The sequence below is a fragment of the Tupaia chinensis genome, unplaced genomic scaffold (assembly GCF_000334495.1).
Source record: "Tupaia chinensis unplaced genomic scaffold, TupChi_1.0 Scaffold000215_1, whole genome shotgun sequence".
Lineage (NCBI taxonomy): Eukaryota > Metazoa > Chordata > Mammalia > Scandentia > Tupaiidae > Tupaia > Tupaia belangeri.
The window spans coordinates 1,888,947-1,914,469 of NW_006159690.1; the positions used below are offsets into that span (position 1 = coordinate 1,888,947).

The 25,523-nt window shown below is 36.9% G+C and overlaps 1 protein-coding gene across 2 annotated transcripts in view; it reads right to left on the minus strand.

Annotated features, from left to right (window-relative positions):
• DOCK7 (dedicator of cytokinesis 7) overlaps window positions 1-25,523 on the minus strand; it is a 213,522-nt gene that overhangs the window by 81,747 nt on the left and 106,252 nt on the right. For both annotated transcript variants that reach the window (XM_006147525.3, XM_006147522.3), the window contains exons 20-27: window positions 24,998-25,162; window positions 21,795-21,964; window positions 9,676-9,765; window positions 8,625-8,720; window positions 5,584-5,724; window positions 5,376-5,489; window positions 3,880-4,050; window positions 1,852-1,991 (exon numbers count right to left, since the gene is read on the minus strand). In XM_006147525.3, coding sequence (XP_006147587.1) covers window positions 1,852-1,991; window positions 3,880-4,050; window positions 5,376-5,489; window positions 5,584-5,724; window positions 8,625-8,720; window positions 9,676-9,765; window positions 21,795-21,964; window positions 24,998-25,162 — 1,087 coding nt within the window. The remainder of the gene's footprint in view (window positions 1-1,851; window positions 1,992-3,879; window positions 4,051-5,375; window positions 5,490-5,583; window positions 5,725-8,624; window positions 8,721-9,675; window positions 9,766-21,794; window positions 21,965-24,997; window positions 25,163-25,523) is intronic.

Consider the following 25,523-nt stretch of genomic DNA (forward strand, 5'->3'; position numbering starts at 1 on the left):
AGGTCTACAGAAAAAAAAAAAAAAACAGTCCTATGAACTAAATGCTGTGTTTAATGGTTTAATGACACAGTTCATTTACATTTAGGCACAAGCTCCTCATCTTGTACTCTGTAACAAACAGCTCATGGACTGACATCAGTCTAAGGATAAGACTGAATAGAACCCATCTAATTCATTCGGCAGCCTGGGGTAGCTCTGGTGACTGTGGCAGTACAGGATAGACGGGTGAGTTCAGACAGTCCACAGGGAAGACTGACCTTGTATGTGTGGGAAGAGGTTTTGTCCCCCTCCTCCTGCCAGACATGAACAAGCATGCATTTAATCTTAACTACCAGTTGCATCCATCTTCCAGTCAGGAGAACCACAAGCCTTAGAATAAAGCTGATACTTCTAGCAGAGATAAGATTGATAAAACACCCTAACCATGTTATCACGGAACTGACAGCACTGTGTTAAAAAAAAACCCTATCTTTCTTGTAATCATGACATAATAAGTTCTCCTCCTTAAATAAAGCTGGTCAGAAGAATGATTTTCTATTATTTATAAACAAAAATATCTAGACATATCAAGTAAAAACATTGAAGTACAGATTCAAATAGTTGAGATACCTTAGTTATCAAAGAAAGTCAGTATGTCTACAGAAGTCGTTTTCTGATTTTTTTCCCCCCAAATAGTGAATCCCTTTATTTTTCTTTCAAATGACATTATACTCACTTGTCAAGTGGCAAAATATGAAAGTGGTGGAAAGCAGGGGTGGGAGCCCAGAGTTTTATCTACGTGGTTTGCCCTCGTCATATGCCAAACTCTGACCGCACGTGCACATACACACACATACACACACACACACACACACACACACACCCCACTCCAGCACACTCGGAAACCCATTCAGCATCTCCTCAGACTCCTACAGCTCTGTGAGACACCGTGTGAAACTCTATTTCTTTAAAATAGGTTCCAAACTTACCAAGTTACCATTGTGGAAAAACACACACCTTTCATTTATAGATTCGGCCTTTAGTAGTTTATTGAGACTATGTCCTTGACATAGTGCTTAAGAACGTTACAAACCTCCTCGTTCATTCATTCATCAAATACATCAGAGGAGCCTTGTAAAGCCCATTTAAAGGTTCTCTGGAGCTTTTTCATGAGTTTCAATTACATTTTATAAACTTATATCCTATTAGAAACATTTATTAAAAAGCATTATTACCCAAATGAGTTATGGTCATACAGATTTTTAATAATAACTCTTAAGATGGATGTTGCAGCTCATAAGAGATGCTAGACCATATTACATTAAGCTATTTACATAAATTCAAATCATCAGATGATATATCTTTCTTTTCTGACTATATCAATTTCCAAAAACCCTATAAAAGTGTACACAACTTTGGAAGTTTTCAAACTTAATAAGATTTGTTTACAGGAAAAATTTTGAAATAAAATGATATAAAATATAATAAAAAATGATAATTTTTTTCATGAAGAATCAAATAGAAGACTAGTTTATTTGAAGTCTACTGTATATCAACTAATCTAACCCATTTACTAATGTGCACAATTTATTTTATGTACTATTAAGAAAAAGAATGCCACCAAGTGAGTCATAATATTCCACCAATATGAAGACAAATGACAAATTCAGAGGTGATAAAATATGAAAAAAAAAACTTTCTTAAATTGATGAACTATAGAAATAACATGAATGTGTAACTCAATAAATAAGAGAAGTAGAAAAAAAGTGGAAAAACATATTCTTGTGAATCTTAGGAAGTGTAAGTGGGACCGTAAGTTCCATTGTCCTCAACCAGATGGATATTCTACAGGGCAAGAACTGGTCTACTCACCCTTCAGCATCAGGGTCTAAAATGACAGCCAGCTCTGTCAGCACAAGTCCTGCCAAATAATGCTGTTGGCGGAAAGGCACGGACAACTCAAACATATTTGCAATCTTTTGGTCTTGTACATTTGTGGAAAATCCAGAACTCTGGGGAGAAGACAGAACAAAACTGTAACAGCTGCATAAGAAAATGTCCTATAGATAGAGCATCACAATAAATGAAAGTGGGTATTATCTGAAAGTGAGAGAAACTTTACCTGGGGTAGGTAATCTTATATTACTACTATCAACACTGGAGAAAGTAACAGCTCTTACTTTTGGTATAGGAAACAATAGGAAAATTATTTTATAAATTAATTTTACTATTAAGATATTAAAATAATTTAATAAATACTCGAAATTTTAATTATTTTCAATTTCCTTTTTCTATTGTTGAAACAGTTCCATCTGCTTTGTCCTTTTTCTCTTAGCTATTTAGTATGTTGGAATTATACTCCTAATAGAATAAAGGCAATTGAATCCAAATGACAAAATATGTACTTAACCCAGAGTACAAAAGAAATATTCATAGTCAAGGCTACTGGTTTCCAGATAAATTCCAAATACCAGTAAATTTTTTTTTTTTTTTAGAAAAGACACTACCTCTGGAAAATTGCTACCATTTTATGGCTTACTTGCTGAGTTTCAAAAAGTTTTAAAACTGTAAAATAGCATCCCCCAAGAAATATTCCATATACAAGATCAACCATGTATCATTTCTTTTTTTAAAAATATTATTTCTTTAATTTCATTTACCATTATTGTTATTTTCAATTTGACCAGAGCAAACAGAGAGAGAGAAAAAGCAAGAAAGCAAGCCACCAGGTCTGAACTGTGGTCAGTTGTGTGAGAGTATAGCACCCCTAACCACCATCACACCTGCCAGCCCCACCCATGTAGAATTTTTTAAAAGAAACAAGGACAGATTTCAGATTTCTTTAGGAAGAAATAATAATCTTTCTAATAATCCTTTTCTGGCCTTCCCCCTGCCCCCAAAAGAGTGATGTCTCTGCTACCTATAACAACCTGAAAATGATGTAACTACATCATTTAACTAAACAAGAAAGTGAGCAAAAAGATAATGGAAGAAATTCTATGAGAATTTTCTGATTTAACAAGATGTTCACCAACGAGTCAGATGTAAACAAATGTGTTTTATTTAAGGGTTTTTTTTAAAAAGAATTATTTTATCTATCTATCTATCTATCTATCTATCTATCTATCTATCTATCTATCTATCTATTTAAATTTGACCAGAGAGGACAGAGAGAGAGAGAGAGAAAGAGAGAAAGTAAGAAAGCAAGCTGCCAGGTCCGGGACTCAAACCATGGTTGGCCATGTGGGAGTCCAGTACCCTTAACCACCACGCCACCTGCCGGCCCCTTACTTAAGGTTTTAAGAACCATACCTATGATTAATGTGTCCCTGTCTGTGTAGCCATATCTTTGGCAAGGAAATGGAATGAAAGCAAAAGACCAGCTTCATTTATTTTAGGAAGGGTGTGCTAGGCAGGTAAAAAGTATGCAGAAATTAGTTGATTTAGGTTTTTTGTTTTTGTTTTTAATTTGCCATAGGGCATATGCACTTGCTGGACAGAGACAGAGAGAAAAGGAAGTGGGAAAACAGTTTCCAGAGGGAAATAGCCACACTGCAATCCCTTCTCTTTCACTCACATGTACACACACCCAGTATGATTTTCAAGGTACTGGAGCTGGGACTCGAACTGTGTAGTCAGCCATGTGGGATCCAGCCACATTAAACATCAAGCCAAAGACCAGCCCAGGCCAGAAGATTTTTTGCAATGATAAAGTGCAAAAATATAATGTTTTCCAGGCTTTTTAAGTAAAATTAATTTTTTTCTCTTATCAAGCACATGAAATTGATCTAGGCTGGAAAAGTCTACTCAGAAATGAAGTATCTCAAAAATGAGAGTAAAAAGAGGTTAAGATCAGAAATAAATAAACTAAAAAAAATGTATGTTCATATGCTTGCATACCTGAGATGTTGCAGAAGAAACAGAAGGTGACGGAGAGGCAGGGGGTGTGAGTAAGCTGCAGGGTAAGTTTAACGTAACATAGTGCTCGTGGCTGCAGACAATCCGTAGAAAATCCAACCTCAAGGATACCAGGACACTTGGATTTGGTAATGAATAAAGCTTTGAAGATACCTATAAGCATTACATAAATAAAAGAACAACAATTAAATATATTATTTCTCTAATAGTAACACAAGGATAATAGCTTAAAGAATTAAAGAACAGTATTTAGTAAACAGTTTGGGGTTTTTCTGGTTTAAGTAACAGTGTCAGCTTTATCCAGAGTTTACCATTAAAATGTAAAAATTGGGGGTCTAGCAAATGGTACCGTGGGCTTGAAAATTACGCTGAACATGAGTGCATGCATGCCCAAATCCCAAGAGGAAAAGGGACTGCAGGGTAGCCTTCTCCTTTATGGAGTGATTTCTCACTTCCCCTGTCACACTCTCTCTTTCTCTCTGGTGAGCACACATGACCTAAGACAAAAATCTTAACAAAACAAAACAAATTAAAAATTGGAACTACAGGATTTATTGTACAAATTCTTTGACTAAACTGAGGCTACATTCTTATATTTCCAATATAGTACTAATATTTTATTTCTCAAAGTACTTTATGAGGGAACTTCATCAAAATGTGAGGGAAAAGTATACCACGAAAATAATTTCAGATCACTTTAAAAAAATTCTCCATTATTTTTACAGTACCTTAGCTGGAAATAGATCATTATAAATACAGGTAAACACAAGGTACTTTTCTGACAACCCAAAAGAAGTCTTAACCACTAGTGCCCCAAAACGAACCTGTGGACCTGCTAGGAAGTGCTTCACAAGGCTTCTCACACTTCCTATCCCTACCACCAGGACTCAAACTCCACAATAATTCTGGGAGAGGACATGGAAATTTGTATATTTTTACAGCTTCTTTAAAAGGTAATTCTGGAACAATTATATAGCTCACTACCCATGTTGCCCATCAGGATCAATACTAATGTTTTCCAAAAGGCAGGTTTCATTAATTAGTGGATGAAATGTTTAGAACAAAATCAGCTGTTCATGAAAAAGTTCCACGATGCTTTTCATTTAGTAAAGGTAAGATAATGAATGACATCTGGCACTTAGGTAAACATCTGTGCATAATTCCAAACTCCACAGAGTTGCATTAGGAGGGAGTCGCAAAAAATGAAGCTGCTTTAAAAATCATTCGTGCCTTAGTGGCCATGCTGAACACTGCTGCTTGGCAGGCTGATGTCATATGCTAGGCCTGGGTTCAATTCCCAGCATGCCCTAAAAGAAACCATGTGGGGTGGTACAGCACCTGTGGTCTGAGCTACTTGGAAGGCTAAGATAGTAGGATCACAACACAGTGAGATCCTAAGAACACCACACACAGACACACACACACACATGCACACACACACACACACGATTATGAATTATTACTAATTATATATTTACCTGTTTATAGCAGGACTTTATAAGGCTGAAGACAAATCCTCTGTCCATAACAGACAACAGATCATTGAGAAAGAATGCAAGGCTTGTATTGAGTCTCTCAACCATTTCTGTGTCCTGGGAAAGAGAATATCAAGCAAAACCAAACAAAAGTAGGACAGTTTAATCTTAGGTTAAAAGAGGGATAAAGACAGGAAAAAGTTATGATTACCTTCTGAAATCGTGAAACAATATCACTAGCAATCGTGCTGACAAGAGCAGCTATGTCATCCATGAACCGTTCTGGAAAACGACTTTTCCTAGGAGCATCAAGTTTGTCATTAAAGTATAAGTGGTGCACCATGCTCTTTACCTGAAAAAAGATCACAGTCTTTAGTTTAAGTTTTTACGGATATAACTAACAGTTACTATGACTCTAAACAGTTGAGTTATTTTTTCACTATACTATTCAATTAAATATAATGGATGGCTGAGTCATTTTAAGCTTCTTAAACACTGTGATTAAGTTCCCTACAATATTTTGTATATGCTGAAGAAACACCTGGGCCATGTGGTGGTACAACTGAATCCACATGGGAACGTTCAGGGTTCACATCCCGGGACCTCCCTGAACACACAGGACATATACCTGTGATCCAGCCTGGTTGAAGCTGCAATGGATCATGAAATAAAGACCCAGTTAGGGGTGCCCCACTTTTGTTTCTCTCTCACAGAAAAAAGTAAACTTAAAAAATATATATCAAACACAATATAACTCAATCACTAAAATTCTTTCATAAAATTATCCCGCTTAGGACCAGCAGATGGCATAATGGTTATGTCACTGGACTGCCACTTAGTTGACTGTGGTTCAAGTCCCGAACCTGGCAGCTTAAAACTCATACCGGGTGCATGTGTGTGCATGTCCAAGATGTGGAGTAGAGGATGGATGAGAAGAGACTGCAGTATGGCCACTCCCCCAGGAGGGTTTTGTCTTGTTTTTTGTCTCTCTGTCTCTCCAGTGAGCACACGCACAGTGTAGCAAAAATCTCTTTTTAAAAAAAATTATTCTACTTATAATCAGGAAAAAAATTTCTGTGTATGTCAACAGAAAAAAATTTATTCTTTAGCATTTTTAATTGGGACCAGCAGATAGCATAATGATTACATTGCTGGACTCCCACATGGCTGACCATGGTTCAAGTCCTGGACCCAGAGGCTTGAAGCTCACTCCAGGAGCATGTGCGATTGTGCCCAAAATGGAGAAGGGATTGTGGTGTGGCCATCCCCCAAGGAGATGATTTTTCACTCTCTGTCTCTCTGTTGGGCACACGTACCGTATAGTAAAAATCTCTCTAAAAAAAAGAAAAAGAAATTAATTAAAAATTTCTAAGATTCAATAATTTGCCATTCCATATCTTCCAAACTGTAAGCTTTAAAAGATAAGGAGCTCTATCTTCAATGTAGTATATTCAGCCTCTAGCTTATAATGGCATCTGGTAGATACACAATAAATATTTGATGATCAAATACTAACAATAAAATATTAACTAAAAATTAATGGTGATTTACATTTACAGAATACTTTCAAGTACAGATTCTTTATTTCAACACCATGTTAATAGCAATAAAGAATCTGAAACTTTAAATTCAGAGAACTGAAGTTAATTCTACAGTTAGTACATAGCATAGCCAATTCTTAATTCTTGGCCTCTATTTTATACTTAAGAAATCTGAACATACACATAAGACTATTAAAAAAGTCAAAACTGGGGCTGGCAGATGGCATAGTGGTTAAGGGCACTGGATCTCACATGGCCAACTGTGGTTTGAGTCCCAGAGCTGGCGGCTGGCTTCCTCTCCCTTTCTCTCTCTCTCTCTCTCTGTCCCTTTCTGATCAAATTAAAACAAATAAATGAATAAATAAATAAAGTTAAAATAATTCTTTAATATAAAAAGTCAAAATTACAAATTTTATCTAATTAAAAATGTGGTGTTTATTTTCTAGGGAAAAAAATGAGTTTGTTAGTTACATATGGTCCCTGACTTATTTTTTCCTGTATATTAGTAAAGTTTTAGAAGGGATATTTAATTATTCTCAAAATAGGTAACATTTAAGAGCTGAGAATAACCCATGAAATACTCTGGAAACTCCTTTTGTTTCCTTTTTTTCTTTCTTTCTCTTGCCCATTCATTTGTTTCCCTTTTCTTTATTCATTTTTAAAAATTTGCTATAAAACAGGTATACTCACTGAGGAAAGACAGAGAGGAAGAGAGAGAGAGAGAGAAAGCAAGCACCCTCTGGGTGAACGGCCCTGCCTTAGTCCCTTCTCCATTCTCCTCGCTGGATTTTGGCCATGCATGCACATGCACCCTGCATGTTTCCAACTGCAAGGTCTGGTACTCTAACCATGCAGTGGCCATGTGGGATCCAGCCACCTTAACTACCGCACCACGGGCTGGACCTGTTTCCTTGTCTTACTTATTTTCTTATATACTTGTCTTTTAGCAGAAAAAGTATCAGAGATTTCAGTTTTCTAGAGACTAAAGAAGAAAGTGAAGAGGATGGTCCATATTTCCAGAAAGCCTGGGTTTGAATCACAGTTCTCGCTACCAATAAGCTGTGCACACTTAGAGAAGTCACTTAACCCTCTGTGTCTTAGTAATACCTACTTCAGAGGGAAATCCTAGCATACTGTACCCACATGAAAAATATTTGTTGCTTTCAAAAAATGTATATGTGTATACATATGTCTGATATACACAAACATATACACACATTTTAATATATGTATCTATGTATTTATTAAAATATCAATTTAGTTGTTTTTAATGTCATTTATACAATTAAGCAAAAAGCACTGTTTTGGTTTTTTTTATTAGCTATAACTAGTATTTCCCTAAGAGTTTTATAGCCCTAATCAGAGTAGTGGGTATCCATAAAGCTCTTTTTATCTTTGCTTGATATAAAACGTATGGTACCACCTTTACATATTTACATATACAGAATGTGCCATGGGATTAAAAAAGAAAAAAGGAGCTAGTTTCTGAATAATCCCTAAAAGGAGTAAAAATGAGCTCCACACTTTATACTCCCACTGAAACTGTGCTGAGCCCACAGTGTTTATTATTCAGAGACGTCACACGTGAGATTGTCTTGGAGGCACATGTAAGACGGGCAGTAGAAAAAAGACTTCCAAGATAAAAAATAAGCCAACACAAACTCTTTCATCAAGGAAAAAAAATATTAAAGAATGTATTTAGTTTGCTCACCATTAACTCAAAAAAGAACCAGGCCTGCTGCAAAGCTGATTCCCGAACGCTGCCACTGCAAACAACCCACTGCAAAGCCAGCTCCTCATGGAAAAGCTATCCAGAAGCAAATCTAAAGTTATTATCACAGTTACATCTGCTGGTAACATAAGCCAAATAATAATAAAAATACAAACGAAGACATAATGAGAATAAGCCAAATAAAGATATGTGAACCATTCAATGATGCAGTGAAGACACCCATTAACGAAACGGCTATTTATTCATGTGAAACAAGCATCTGAACGGCTGAAAAAATTACATGTTATCTTGGAGTAAAATGTAATTTTAATAGGAAATGGGTGGAAAATAGCCTCCTAAATTGTACCCGCAAAAAGACACTAGACCAAACACAGTTACAAATAAGATCTTATTCGTAACTTAAATACATGTTTTAACATAGCAAATACATGCTACAAACTTTGCTGGTACAATTTAGGAAATACCTTTAAAAACTTAAACTCTGGTATAAGCCATTAATTTTCAAGTTTTATTTAAGGCCTTTTAAAAAAAAAAAAAAAAAAGCAGCATACGCCTGCCTTATAATGGATATGCATACCAAGCATTTGCAAAGTAGTGTACACTAATACAAAACAGGACTAACAAAACTGTGCATACGGGGAACAAATCAATACATCTTACTAAGAGTGATAATTTTTCTAACTCATCTTCCTTTCCCTGGAGATTTAAAACACAAAACAGAAGCAGTTACAGAAAGAGAATTAAGGATTGATACATTTTTTAGGTACTAAAAATTGATGATCAAATTTGAATTCACTAAATTCTAAAAATAATCAATCCCAAAGATACAAACATTATCATAAAGTACAAGAGCTTACTTTGAAGCCATCTGCCCAAAAAAGGCATCAGATGAGCAGTGTTCGCTGAGATTGAATTTTAAACACAATCAGACTATTGTAGTATCTCATACTGGTCATGTAAAGAAATCTTACATCTACTTAATTGTTGGAATTATTTTCCCCCTCTGTGAATTGTCTTCATATGAATCTACCTTTTTAGTTGGTAAGCGTCCCGTTAATGTTTGTAAGAAACTTGACGTCTCTGTGTGCGAAGACATACGATTACAACTTCGATCCATAGCCTATGGAGTGAAGATGAATGAATCGACGAGAAAACATTAACGTTTGCAGTGGATGACTTTGCAGCTCAAGGATTACGTACAATTTTAAAATGATTTTCATTGTTGGTTTCAACAACCATCTATTTTTTTTTTTTTTCTCTTCTCATTTTCACCATTTTAAGTTTCTTTAAAGACAATGCATTAGAAACACCCGAAAGGTCTCTCTATGTTTTTAGTCTTTAAAAAGATGAGTATTTTAATGATATAATATTCAAAGTGCTGCAAAGAATGAAATGTTTACCTGTGTGATTGATATACATGCATATAGCTAATAAAAATATATACAAAGTAAAAACATACTTCTCAACTGGTCTCAGACCAAAAAACAAATCAAGAATTTTGTATCCAGTAAAGACAAAGTTTAGAATGATTTCTTTCCGTATTTTCCTATTACACAAAACCACTGCTAAGACTTGTATATTACACCAAATATGATATATAAATTAAATGAAGAATTAAAAATTTTTGTTAAGAATAAGAAAATTTTCCTTCAAAGCCAATACACAGATGAGAAGTATATTTTGAGGTATCATGCAACATTAGCTATCAAGCAACTTGTCTTAAGTAAGCAGAACCTAATTCTACTGTATGTGATAACAAATTTCATACTTTGCAACACGGTACAAGTTAAAAGGAATTTTTGTTTCTGGCATTTAATCCACAGCATGACAATCATACAGTGTACATTAAATTCAATTTATCATCAGTCTTTCTATTCAGTGACTATGCAAAAAATGACAAGGTAGCAAATGCTAAATGAAAAGGACGCCATAGCTATACTTTAAGCCAAAAGCAAATGGAAAAAAAATGTTTTTTCCATATATCGCTTCTAAAAATCCCTACTAAAGATATGCTAGCCCTATAGTGAAACTGTTATGAAAGCCATCAATTGCACAAGCAGCAGGCACTGAAATACTGGCAGGTGTGTAGAGAGAGAAGGCGGAAGACACGGGAAATGGAGGAGGAGAGCATTACTGGCAATCCGTGGTATTCATGCATAGATGGACAATGTGCTAAGTAAACACGAATGCACACTTTTCAACCATTCAAGAAAGCAAGCCACTGAAATCACAATAGGGACTAAAAAGTAATGTTCTAAAGGGAAACAACAGCAGCCAATAAAGAAACCTCTAATGTAAACACCACCTGTGTTGATTCTGCACTTGGACTGGGGTTGGTTCCCCATGGGGCAGCTTTTGGACCACCAGTGTTAACCCAGGAATTGGAGCGATCTAAACCCTAAGCATATAATAGAAAGCAGTTGGAAAGGAAAGAAATATTACATGTTGCATGCCATAAATTATTCTTAAAGAAATTCAGATCTTCCAATGCATACACGTTTTTAATTAGTACTGTTAAAGCAACCAAAATTTTTATGCACCTACAGAATATTAGTTCACCCAAGTTATCTACAACATAATTTTTTTCTAAAAAAAATCATCAAGGATATTAAGTATAGCATTTACAAGTAATTTCCCTTTAAAGGGATCACCTTGAAGTACCAGTAACTAAGTTCCCACAGCACCACCCCCACACACTCTTTAGACAGAACAAGCTAATAACAGATCATTTCCTCTGAATTGAACTGAAGTTTGAAGGGAAAAAAATGGAAGAAAAACATTTCAGTTTTTCTTAAAAGACTAATTTCAATACATCTCTCATTTTGATACTTCATAATTCTGATGGTTAACTCCTCCACTTTCTTTTAGGGACAGATTGGATAAATCAAGTAAAAATATAAGAAACAAATGATACAAAATATTCTTAATATATGTACTATTCTAATGACAAGAGTAGATTTGAGTGGTATTCAGTTTTATTGTAGCTATTGTAATTAAACACAATGGGCTATTTTATATAAATATTACAAAGAAAAATATTTTGCTGGGGCTATCTATAGAAAATTATACCTTCATTATCACCTTTGTTAATTTAAAGGTTCCTTTTTTTTTTTTTTTTTGAGAGGTTTTTGCTATAGGACGCGTGTGTTTGCCAGAAAGACAGGGAGAGACAGAAAGAGAGAAATCACCCCCCAGGGGGGATGGCCACAACGCAATCCCTTCTCCTCCATTCTCCTCTCAGGATCTTGGACACACACGCATACGCACCTGGCATAAGTTTAAGCCACCAGGCCTGGGACTCGAACTGCAGTCGACTACATGGGAGTCCAGTGACATAGCCATTATGCCAACTGCTGGTCCCAATTTAAAGGTTCTTTAATATGCTACCGGTGTGTAAGAAAAATTGAACGCTGTCTGTCTTTCTCTGAAAGGCATTACTATGACTCAGGTGATGAGAACGCAGGCCTTACTGCTATTTTCTAAGTCTGACTGGATTCTCTGAATCATGTGGGAACAATCTATAAAATTCAGATTCTGGGCTCTACCCTAGAGATCAGATTCAGCAATCTGGGCTGGAGGAATTTGGAACTGAGAATGGAGCAAGTTGTAAGGGACTTTAGAATATTACAGGGGTGAGGCCAACAGATGGCAGAATGGTTATGTCACTGGACTCTCACATGGTTGACCACAGTTCAAGTCCTGGACCCAGCAGATTGAAACACACAGAGTGTAGGAGCCCAAAATCTTGAGAAGAAAATGGAGGAGGAGGGATTGCGGAGTGGCCAACCCCACCTGGGGGCGATTTCTCATTTTCTGTCTCTGTCTCTCTGGCAAACACACACCCTAGAGCAAAAAATCTCTCTCTAAAAAAATAGAATATTATAGGGGGTAAGAATAACAAAATCAACCTGAGAGAAACAGACTAAAAATATTAGGGCATGGGTATGGACCCAAACCAGAAAGGACCACAGGAAGGACAGCTAAAAAAGAGAGGCAACTAGAAGAGTGTCACCTGGGAAGCTTAAACAAATAGCCACAACTGAATCTGACCACAAAACAATTAAATCAGGGTCCCTGGGAGTGAGGCCCAGACATCAGCACTTTTTAAATACTTCAAGGATGTTTTAAAAAGAAGAAAAAGAAAAGAAAGAAAACAGCTTAAGTTTTAGGGAGAATATTTGCTCTGCTTTTCCCTCCCCCCCGCTAATATACAGAGCATTTGAAATGATGGTATAATAATGACCCATTTTTCCTCATTTTTAACACTGGTTCTCTAGGATGGGAGTTAGGATTCATTCTAGGCTCTCCTGCTTACTAACTGTAAAATTTAACATACGCTAATCTCTTTTCATTTTCTTATCTATGAAATAGTAATAACGATGTTTCCCTCAGAGTGTAGGATCAAATTAATTAATGGAGGTACATTATTAAGTGTAATGTCTCAAACATTGCAAACTGTTAAAAACAGCTTTTTACAAAAACTTTCCTTATGTTTTTTTTTTTTTTTAAATGCTTTCTGGTAACTTTGATGATATCCAAATATTAATAAAATTATGTTAATCAGATTTGTTTAAAATGGCTGCCTTCTTAGAATCCCATTACAATAGTTCAAATAAAAGCAAATCAACAAGCCTGTTTTTTAAGTAATTTAAAACAGAGTTTCCAAATAGTTTTCAAAATTAGAGGGTCTCCACTGAAAGTGTAAAGTTCTTTCTGCCATATTCAATTTTTAGTCATTAGTCATGTTACAAAAATAACAAAACTTAAGCATCCAAGTTTTGCAAAATGATAACTGTGCTCCTCTCTCATATAAATTTCCACAAAAAGAGAAACAATGATTTGTTTTACCCTTAAATTCATTTGTCACCTCGCTGCTTAGTAGGTTCCTTTAAAACATCATCATCAGTTAATATAAATAAAATAGACTAACTCTTTGGTCATTTATTTTATTTTATATACACAATGCTGATGCTCTGTACAGTTTCAGTCAAAGTTAACGTTTTAATTTTTCTTTTTCTTGCTCTAGGACATGTGCACTTGCCAGAGACAGAGGGAAAGTGAAAGAACACTCCCCAGTGGGGATGACCATACTGTAATTCCTTCTCCTCCATTCTCGGGATTTGGAGCATACTTGCATATGTATCCAGTGTGTATTTCAAACTACTAGATCCAGGACTCCACTGCATTCTGTCACATGGGATCTAGCCATCTTAACCTCTATGCCATCGAATGGCCCAACCAAAGCTAACTATTTAAAAAAAGCCTGTGGCCAATTATTTTGTAATGAAAATAACATCCATAATTCAGGTGTTATGCTAAGAATTATGCTCTTAGCAAATTCATCACTAATACTTACTAATGTAATAATTTTGTTCACTGATCTCCAACTAACATAAAATAGATTAACCAAATACATGGATATGCCAATTTTTTGTTTTTTTGCCACATCTTAGCAACATTATTAGTTTTGCCTTTTAGATATCAACTCCTTGGCAAGGCCCATATTGTTTTTGATTTGAATCAACACTCAAGTTATAATAAAAACTTGGTTTTATATCTGTAAGTCCTCAGCACAATGCTTGGCAACACATAGTAAACTCTCAGCGTTTGAGAATAAATGAGAAAATAGGAGATGCTATATTAGAAAGAAACTGCATTTTGGGACCAGCAGTTGGTGTAATGGCTATATCACTGGACTCCCATGTAGTCGACCGCAGTTCGAGTCCCAGACCCAGGGGTTTAAACTCACGCCAGGCGTGTGTGCGTGACTGCCCAAGATCCTGAGAGGAGAATGGAGGAGAAGGGATTGCAGTGTGGCCATCCCCCTGGGGGGGTGATTTCTTGCTGTCTGTCTCTCTCTGCCTCTCTGGCAAGTACACGTGCCCTACGGCAAAAACCTTTCTCTCTTAAAAAAATTTTAAAAAATGGCGGTAAATGTTATGAGACAGAAAAATCTAAATAAGAGGATGAGAAGTCCAAGAGCCAAGTCTGGGCAAAAGAGTCACTAGTTATACATTTAAATAAGGTTATCAGAGTAGAACTCAATGGGAGGATGGCCCTTTAAGCAGACTGAAAGAGTTAGTTGTAGAAGATCTTGTGCAGAGTGAGGGCCGGCAGGTGGTGTGATGGTTAAGGACGCTGGACTCCCACCTGGTTGACTGCAGTTCGAGCCCCGAACTTGGTAGCTTGCATTCTCACTTTCTCTTTCTCTCTCTTTCTTGCTCACTCTGTCCTTCTCTGGTCAAATTAAAAATAAAGAAAGTTAAATAAAATAATTCTTTAAAGAAAAAAGAAAGATCTTGAGCAGAGGAATGACATTCTCTCTCTCTCTTTGAAATCAAAGTTTTTAAAGCAACATTCTGGTGGCTATGCAGTAAACAGAGTGCAAGGCAGAGGCAGGGAAATCAACTCTGAGGCTATTACAATCATCCAGGGAAGGATGATGGCAGCTCAGACCAAGATGGTAGTATCAGAGAAGGCACCTTTAACACATATCCAAATTGGAACAAGAGGATTTAGAAAAAGTAGCTGAGTCTAGAATTCCAGAGAAAGATCTGTACTGGAAATATAATTTAGGGAGTCATTAGCATAACATTTATGTAGTATTCAAATGAAGTCATGGAACTTTTTTTCCTCCTTTTTCCCCCTAGTTTTTGCTGTAGGGTATGTGTGCTCACCAGAGAGAGACAGAGAAAGGGAAAGTGAGGAATCACCCTGAGGGGTGACTTCTTTCTCCTTCATGCTCCCCTTGGGATTTTGGGCATGCTTGCACACATGCTTGCATGATTTTCAAGACACCCGGGTCCAGGACTTGAATTGCAGAGTTGGCTATATGGGATTTGGTGCCTGAACCACCATGCCACCTGGTGACCCATGCCATGGAACTTGTTAACATCACCCGGTGAGGAAATAAAGGGTGAGGAGAGAAAGGAAAGGGGAGGGGTGGAGAGGAAAGAAGGACAGCAGTCTGGGGTACTTTTAGATGAAGAGATCAGAAAAGGAAGAATCCACAAAAGAGATGGAAAAGGTATAAATTAAAGTGAAAACAAGAAAGTGCAGTACCTGGGAAATTCAAGTACATAGAATAAACCAAGGAAAAAAGAATTTAACTGTGTTAAAAGCTGCTGATAGGTCAAGTGAGTTGAGCTCACTGGATTTACAACAGAAACATAGAGGGTACTGGTGACATGAAGAACGATTTTGGTAAAAAATTATAGGAATATTTATTGAAATAAAGAGAATGGGGAGTGAAAGAATGAAAGAAAATAAATAGAGAAGACTCTTTTTTTTTTCTTTTTCTTTTTTTTAAGAGATTTTTGCTGTAGGGCATATGAACTTGCCTGAGAGACAGAAAGGTAAAAAGGAAGTAATCACCCCCTGGGAAGATGGTCATGACACAATCCCTTCTCCTCCAGTTTCCTCTCGAGTTTTGGTCATGCACGTACATGCGCCCAGTATAAGTTTGAAGCCACCGAGTCCAGGACTCAAACCATGGTCGACTGTGTGGGAGTTGAATGACGTAACCACTATGCCATCTGCTGGTCCCTAGAAAATTCTTTTAGGGACTTCTACATAAGGGACCAGAGAAATGGAAAATAAAAAGATAGTAGGAATACTGGAAAGGTTTTTGTTTTTTGTTTTTATTTTTTGTTTTTTTCAATGAAAGAAATAATAGAAAGCTTGAATGTGAGGTAATGATTGAGTATACAGGGAGAACAGATGATGTAAGATAGAAATGAAAAAACTGCTGGAGTGAAGATCTTAAATAGGTGAGAGGAGATGGGAGTTTGTGTAATAGATGTGGACGTAGAGCACTGAGGAGTTTGTTCAAAGCATCCCATATTAGGGTTAGGGTTAGCAGATAGCAGTAGATAGGTAGATGTGGTGGTAAAACTCTATGGAAGTTGTTTTCTGATGACTTCGGTTTTCTCAATAAAAAAGAAGCTAAAGCAAGAGGAAAGATGAGGGAGTGGCTTTGAGAGATTTTTAGGTAACAAAAGAAGGCATAAAATCATTACCTGGAAGAATAGGACAGTGCACTGAACACAGAAATACGGTATAACTGCTTGCCTGCGTTAAGGCTCTCTTGAGGTTCATAGCAATGGGATTTCAAGTGAGACCAGTCACCTTAGTATTTCTCAAGCCATGTGTTACAGCTGCATAAGGTATAGGCAGTCAGTGGGTTCAATTATGGTTTCAAGCTGGGGAAGGCTAAGGGAATTGAGGTTTGATTATGACAAGAATAATTGTAATGACTGATCATGACCATCAAGCAGGCTAAGGAAGAAGAGAGAAACTTAACAGGTGAGGCACTCAAAAGGTCACAGGATCAAAAGATTAGAAGTTCCAGAAAAATGGATGAAGTCTGGGTCCTAGAGAGAAAAACGGGAGGTAACAGACAACAGGACACATGAAATTAAAATTATGATGGTTAAAATGATTTTTAAAATGTTTTCATCAAGGGAACCAGCAGTTAGCCTAATGGCTATGTCGCTGGACTCCCACGTAGTCGACCGCGGTTTGTGTCCCGGACCCCGTGGCTTAAAACTCACACCGGGTGCGTGTGTGCCCAAGATCCTGAGAGGAGAATGGAGGAGAAGTGATTGCAGCGTGACCAAACCCCCTGGGGGGTGATTTCTCATTTTCTGTCTCTATGTCTCTCTCTGTCTGGCGAGCACACACGCCCTATACCGAAAATCTCTCAAAAAAAAAAATGTTTTCATCAAAATAAACTCATACATTAGTTCTATTTATTCATAAACTTTTTGAGGTCCCCTTGAATTTCAAGGAGTTGACTTTTAGGACTGTGAAATATCTGTAGGGCAGGCTGACTAGTATTTGTAGGTCAGAACTCTTGGCAGAAGCTGATGTTGCAATCTCTTTTTTCTTTTTTAAACATTCAATCGCTATACATCATTTGGCTTGTAAAGAGAATTTACCCAATATGAAATACTTCTCAGACCAGTCCAGTTGAGAATACTGTACATGTTATCATTAACAGGTAATGAACCCTTTCTGTGTCCCACAAATGTTTTGCTCTATTTTTTCTCCCTAATTTCCTTCCCTATACTCTTCCCTACCCGCAACCCCACACATACTGTCTTCAGCATCCATAACTATTCTCACTGCTTTTATGTCCTCCAATATTTCAATCTCTACCATAGAGTGTGGATAGTCAGTATATATTAAGTGGAGACATACAATACCTTTCTTTCATAGCCTGACTTATGGTTAAAACTATTGAAAATAACAAGATCCAAGGTATGACCTTGGCTGAAGGAGGATAAAGGCAACATCATTAAAGGAGAAGACTTACTTGAATTGCCTGGACAATAATGTAAGAATAAATGAAGAATAACTAAACTTCAGATTCTTTACAATTTTGAAATAAAATTATATGGGCCTATGTACAGTGGCATAAGTGGGAGGACACCACTGCATAATGGCTGAGACCACATGAGAGGTCCAGGTTTGTTTTTTGGCTTAACCTGAACGAGCCAAGCCAGTGGCATGCATCTGTGGTCCCAGGTAAGTGGGAGGCTAGGGCAGGAGCATAAGATGTAGAAAGAGTCTGTCAAAATACCTTCCTATCTCTCTCTCTCCCCAAATAAAATAATATACCATTATTTTATTAGGAATTTGATAATCCAATAAGGCAGCTTTCAAAAATACTGTAACATGAAACCATCAGATGGTGTAATGGTTATATCGCTGAACTCTCACGTAGTCAGCTGTGGTTTGATCCTGGACGTAGCAGCATAAAACTCATGCTGGGCATATGTGCATGCACGCCCAACATCCCAAAAGAAGGGACTGCAGAATGTCCATCCCCTGGGGGGTGATTTCTCACTTTCTGTCTCTCTGTCTCTGTCTCAATAGTGAAAGCATACGCCCTATAGTAAAAATTTCTAAAAAAAATTCTACAACACAAAAGAGAAAACAACATAAATATCATTTAAATAAATTTTGATTAGGACAGGGCTAAGCCATTAAGATAAATGCTCATCTTGTAATAGCTTTGTCAGACATTAGGTTATACATATATATGTGTGTGTGTATATATATATACACACACACATATATATATAATTATGTCCCATTTAATAAACTCAAAAAAGGCAAAAAAAATCATTCCAATATATAGCCTTTTTGTTCTAATTCTTGAGAATATAATCTATCAAATATATGAGATAACTAGAATTATGCTAAGTGAGGTAAAACACAAATCTTATAGAAATTAAGATATTTCAAAAGTAGAACTTTGAGAAAAATGTTGTCTATTGCTCTTTGATAAGAAATTTCTTATACTTCATAAATCAGATTCACTATACTGACAACTATATGCTAGAGTACATATATATATAATGTTAAGTACTCTAACTCTATTACAATAAGATATGATGTAGAATAAAAACACAAATACCCTGATTTGTCTTAAACATAGAAATACATGTGGGGGAGAAGAGAGAAGGAGGAAGCCTTCTCTTCTACAGTAGCCTACAAATCATCTTAAAAAGTTCATGAAAACCATATATTATAAAAAAAAACTATGCATGGATTTCAAACTAGCTCTGCAGCAAAATAATCTCATGTTTGAATTCTATTTTTCCATGCCCTTTTTGAGGACCTCTTGTATATAAATACATTTACATATCATTCTCTTTAAGCATGAACCAAAAATCAAAGTTGTTTAGAGCAATATTTATATTGATCTTTAAGGTACTGAGTCTACATTTTGAAGTTATTAAATTGTAAAGCTGTGAAAATATAGCTTTGATCAGTAAGAAATTATGCCACTTAAAGATGAGCAATGTTATTGGGTCATCAGAAGTCATGAAGAATTTTTTTCTGTTTTTCTAATCAAAAACATGTCATGACTTTCCTGACGACCAAGTATACACCACATGTTGAACCAGTATGGGAAAGGTTCTCAGTTTGAGTACCAGGGCCTCCCTGCGTATACAGGAGAACATGTGCCCATGATCTGGGCTACCTGGGACATGGGGTGGATCATGGCATAAAGGTCTTGTTGGGGTACCTGTCCCTCCCTCTCCATCTCTCATGGAAGAAATAAACTTCTAAAAAAAAATTAACATGAATGCTTACAAGAAATAAACTAACATTCATTAATATAAATATATATATAATTAGAAGCTTTTAATGTAAAATTTCTTTAACTGTAGAAACTATATATTTCTGTAACTATAGGAACTGTAAGAATAGTTCTGATATTATTGATTGTTGTTTAAGTATTTCACCTAAACAACTTAAATCTTTAAAGTTCTATTATGATTCAGGCTAAGAATAAACACGGACTCTAGAACATTTTATACATTCTTCTTCATATTCTTTTTTCAAGTTTAATTTTTTGTTAAGGTTGTTACTTAAGGTCATGTGTGCTCACTGGACAGAGAGACAGAGACAATGAGAGGGAAAAGTGAGAAATCACCCCCTAGGGAGGACAGCCACACTGCAATCCCTTCTCTATCCTTGGGAGGACATCTTGGGCACACATGCACAAGCGCCTGGTGTGGGTTTCAAGTCACCAGATATGGCTCAAACTGTAGTCAGTCATGTGGGAGTCGAGCAACATAACTGCTACACCATCTGCTGGCTCCCTTCCTTATATTTTAACAGACTAAAATGCCAAACAACAGTTGCCTATGATTCTCTAAGAATTTCTTTCTCCCTTTCTCTATCTCTCCATCACAAATAGACGGAGAAACAGGAAAAGTGAGAAAGCAGCCCCTGGGGGCATGAACACTCAGCAATCCCTTCTCCATTCTTCTCTTGGGGTTTTTTGGGCACATGTGCACACGTGACTGGCATGTTTTTTTCAAGCCACCAGGTCCGAGACTCAAATAGAGCACTTGGCCATGTGGGACGCAGCTGCTTGTACAAGGATGCCATTGGCAGGCCTATTTTCCTCTTTTTAATAGCAAAAAATATGTTTGGAATAATTGGCAAAACATATAATGTGACTTCTTGGTCTCACCAGTCTTCCTGTGCTTTTGGCAGGCTTGTGTAATCTCTGAGTTATTTTTGTACTTTACAGAGAACTATTTGTTGTATTATTATTATGGAGGGGGTTATAAAGATAGATGCTGTACATAAAACATAGCTGAATCTTATACTAGCTGCCTCTCCCTTGTTGTCAGAGATAATCATTAACCTTTAATAAATAAATCATACCTTGGGAACCAGCAGTTAGCGTAATGGCTATGTCACTGGACTCCCACGTAGTCGACCGCGGTTTGCGTCCCGGACCCGGTGGCTTAAAACTCACGCCAGGCGCGTGTGCATGCGTGCCCAAGATCCCAAGAGGAGAATGGAGGAGAAGGGATTGTGGCGTGACCACCCCCCCTGGGGGGTGATTTCTCACTTTCTGTCTCTATGTCTCTCTCTGTCTGTCTGGCGAACGCACACACCCTATAGCAAAAACCTCTCCAAAAAAAAAAAAAAATCATACCTTTAGGGGATACTTGGTTAGGATGGCTAGATCCCATACAGCTGATTGTGACATTTAAGTCCCCACCAGGTACATGTGCATGTGTACCTAAAATCCTGAGAGAGGAATGGAGAAGGGATTGCGACATGCCCCTCCCTGGGGGAGTGATTTCTCACTTCTCTCTCTGTGGTAAGTACATGTACCCTATTGCAAAAATAATTAATAAATTTTTTTAAATCATATTTTTCTTACCTAGTTATACCTTATATAGAGTTTCACTTGAAATGTAGTTTTACTATTAAGCAGAGCTAATTACTGTCCTTGATATTTTTGAAGAGGGGACTTGTACTTTAAGTCAATGATCATATGTCTCTACTACAGAGAATCACGCATGTCTCTGAATTTCCTAAGAAGTAAATCTAGCCATTTTTCACATGATGAAATATCAGACAGGCAACAATAAGTTATATGTGACCTCATGGGCAAGATATTCCTCAGGAGGCCACATAAGCCACTATGCAATAGCAAGCATATTTAATAGAAATATGAAGCACTATTTACTGACACGACCAAACTGTAAATTTCTTGTTTATCTCCGACTCAAATACATTCCAAAGTTAAAAATAAATGACAACAAGTTGATATTTCTCATGTGTTCATAAAGTGAAAACCAAATTCACAGATGCATGTCTTCAGTTTACCTTACTGCCGATGATGGACCGGACTTCATCGTCGGGTGACGTGGGGGTCCCGGATATATCTGGGTTACTATTACTAAGGCTCCGAGAACGATTCAGATTCAGGCTTGCAGGTCTCACAGCAGATCTTGCCATTGTGGCATAATGCACTGATCCTCCCAAACCCCCAGGGCCTGGAGTTCACATAAAGTAGCACATAAGGAAACACAAAAACTAGTCAGAAAAGGACCTGAAAAACTTCCACTTTACACAATTCCATAAAGATCATGAGTTGCTTTTGTTTCTAAATGAAAAATATTATAAATTAAAAATATATAGGACCAGCAGGTGGAGGTTAGGGTGGCAGGATCCAACACAGCCTACGGCAGTTTGAGTTGTGGCCTTGCAGCATGAAAAATCATGCCAGATGCTTGTGCATGCGTGCCCAAAATCTCAAGAGGAGAATGGAGGAGAGAGGAATGCCTTGAGGCATGATTTCTCACTTTCCCTCTCTCTGTCTCTCTTTAGTGAGCGCATGTGCCCTTTAGCAAACTAAAAAAATAAAGTATAACTGTTATTATATATAAATATGATTATTTCTATGTACATACAATTTTTAAAGAGATTTTTGTTATAGGGCACATGCACTCATAGGAGAGACAGAAACAGAAGACAGAAAGCAAAAGTACCCCCCAGGGGGATGGTCACACTGCAATCACTTCTCCTCTTGGTATTTTGGACACACACACATACCCGACTTGAGTTTTAAGTTGCCGGGTCTGGGACTCAAACCGCAGTTGACTACATGGGAGTTCAGCAACATAACCATTATGCCATCTGCTGGTCCCTATATACAATTTTAAAAACAAAAAAGAAACAAAAACACTCAAGGACTAATGACAGCTATACAAACATTCTATTTTATAGCAGTTAACAAAACTTAAGAATTATAAATAAAACTACTATATCTTCAATGACTTCTACAATGATCTATTACAGATACGATAATAAACAAGACACACAAACTCATACACCGTCTTCACTAAGAGAGATGTGATGTCTCTTCCTTTCTCCCCCACTCCTCTGGTCTGTCCCTTGATACACAGTCCCCAGAGAGCCAATCAATTGCCAGTATCTCTTAAGATTATGCTTTATTTCTCCATCTTCATCAGTGATAAAACACACAATAACAAAATGGCATCTAAAGATAACTCTAAAAGTGCAGGTTATAAAAACAACAAAGAATCCCTTTTTGTCTGACTAATCATTTTTTCAGCCATGTTCTACAAACACAAAACTATCAAGCAATTATGTCCATAATCTATTTTCATTTTTCTTATTTCTAGTTATCATTCTGGGTGTCAAATTTGCAAATGATACATACCTATCAATAAATTAATTTCTATACTCTCAGTTCAGTATGTAAAAAAGATGTTTTGAAAATCTGTGAAATTCTGGGACCAGCAGTTGGCTATGTTGCTGGACTCCCACATAGTCGACCATGGTTCGAGTCCCGGACCCGGTGGCTTAAACTCACGCCGGGTGCGTGTGCGTGCGTGCCCAAGATCCCGAGAGGAGAATGGAGGAGAAGGGATTGCGGAGTGGCCATCCCCTCTGGGGGGTGATTTCTCGCTTTCTATCTCTCTGTCTCTCTCTGTCTGGCGAGCGCATGCACCCTATAGCAAAAACCTCTCAAAAAAAAAAAAAATCTGTGAAATTCTCATGGTGTGCTAAATCAGAGGGCAGATGGAGGTGCATTATAGATATTCTACAATTACTTGCACAGTCAGATCCTTGAGTAGCATAATTTAAAAAAATCAAGATAGGAAATTATGAACCAGAATACAAGAGTCAATTGCTTCTCTTGAAATTAAGTAAAGAAATAAAATGGGCTGAAAGTCTTATTACTATAGGTTTGTTGGGAAAGTCATGATGCTTTTTTGCATAGAAAAATAGAAAAACACATGACCTAACTCATGACCTAATATTATGCCCCGTTCCATATGAATGTCCTAATCATTTGTCATCATTATCAGCGTTAACACTGCCAATAGCTGGAAAAGGGCACTTTCTATGATCACTGCCGATGATCAAGTGAGCAGGATGGCAAACGTGTGAGCAGGATGCAAAGTATGCACAATATAACCCTTAGCTAACGAACTGAACTAAAGGGTCATTCAAACAGATATCGGCCACCACTGCCACCAGGTCATTCGAAAGACCAGTAACTACTTGGGGCTCTCATTCTCAGAAAGGCTGTATTATTTTATTGGCCATAAGAAGATCAACACGTTTTTTTTCAGAACAATCTTTTATATTATTGTAGGTTTCACAGGGTTATCAGGGAACTACTGAGTCATGACATTTCTTCTTTAATGCTCAATAGCATTCTGAATGACAAATATTCTATTTGTCTTAATAAGGAATTAGAGAAAATACTTCCAGAGACAGAAGAGATTATTTGCAAGGCTCATTTCCAAGAATAAATTCAACCAACATCTCAAATTAGATCTTAAATTAAATCTTCAATTAAAGGAAGCTGTATAAACAATAGTACTTAAACATAAACTACTGGGCCAGCTGGTGGCGTAGTTGGTTAAGGGTGGCTGGAATCCACATGGCTGACTGTACAGTCTGAGTCCTGGACCCTTCAAGTGGAAAAACACACAGGGTACGTGTGTGCACGCAATGGCATGCGTGTGTGCCCAAAATCCCAAGAAAAGGAGGAGAAGGGATTGTGGCACAATCATCCACATGGGGGATGCTTTCTCGCTTTCTCGCTTTCTCTGTGTGTGTGCGCATGTGCATGTCTTTTTCTTCCTGGTGAGCTCACGTGCCTTTTAACATATTAGAAAAAGAAAGAAATGATGGAGGCCTGCAGGTGGTGTGGTGGTTAAGGGCACCGGACTCCCACGTGGTTGACTGTGGTCCCGGACCTGACAACGTGCTTTCTCACTTTCTCTCTCTCTGTCTGTCTGTCCCTCTCTGATCAAATTAAAAATAAACAAATAAATAGTTAAATAAAATAATTATTTTAAAAAAAGAGAAAGAAAAAATTATTCATTCCTGTATCTCTAGCTCTTAGAAAGGTGGATGGCACTTAGCGAGAATTTAATAAATGCTTGCTATTGAATGGGTGCACCACACTACGGATTATAAGACTATCTCAATTCTGCCATGAACGCATCATTTGTGAAAGACAGTTACACAGGACAAGAGTACAATACCTGGTGATGGAGAGTTAGGGTAAGTATTTGGAAGGCGAAACACATAATAGATATATGATGCAAGAAGGTTGTTTCTGCCATGCTGATCTTGATTTCCCTCCAAGTTTTTGTGAAGTCGATTTATAATTGATGCCATTGCTTCAAAAGATGCTTGACCTAAATTGACTTTTAAAAGGAAAGAAAACACTTTTGCTCTCAATTTTTTTTTAGACTTTAAGTGTCACAAAGATCAAGGTTTTTAATTTCTACATGTTTTTAGGGATTACACATAGTAAGAGTATAAAGATAAAACTGATTGTGATTTTCACAACATCTTGTATTAGCTGAACAAAAAATGTCTTTCTAAATAAATCGAGATAAAAAATTCCTTTTATTCATTTCACATGAAAGTTTTACAGGTTTGATTATTCAAAAAACAAAACAATGCGCAATAAATGTTTATTATTTTCTAAAATAATGAAAGGACATAATTAGAAAAAAGAAACCTATCTTGTGTTTCACGTTAAGAATCAATGTCTCGTGGGAG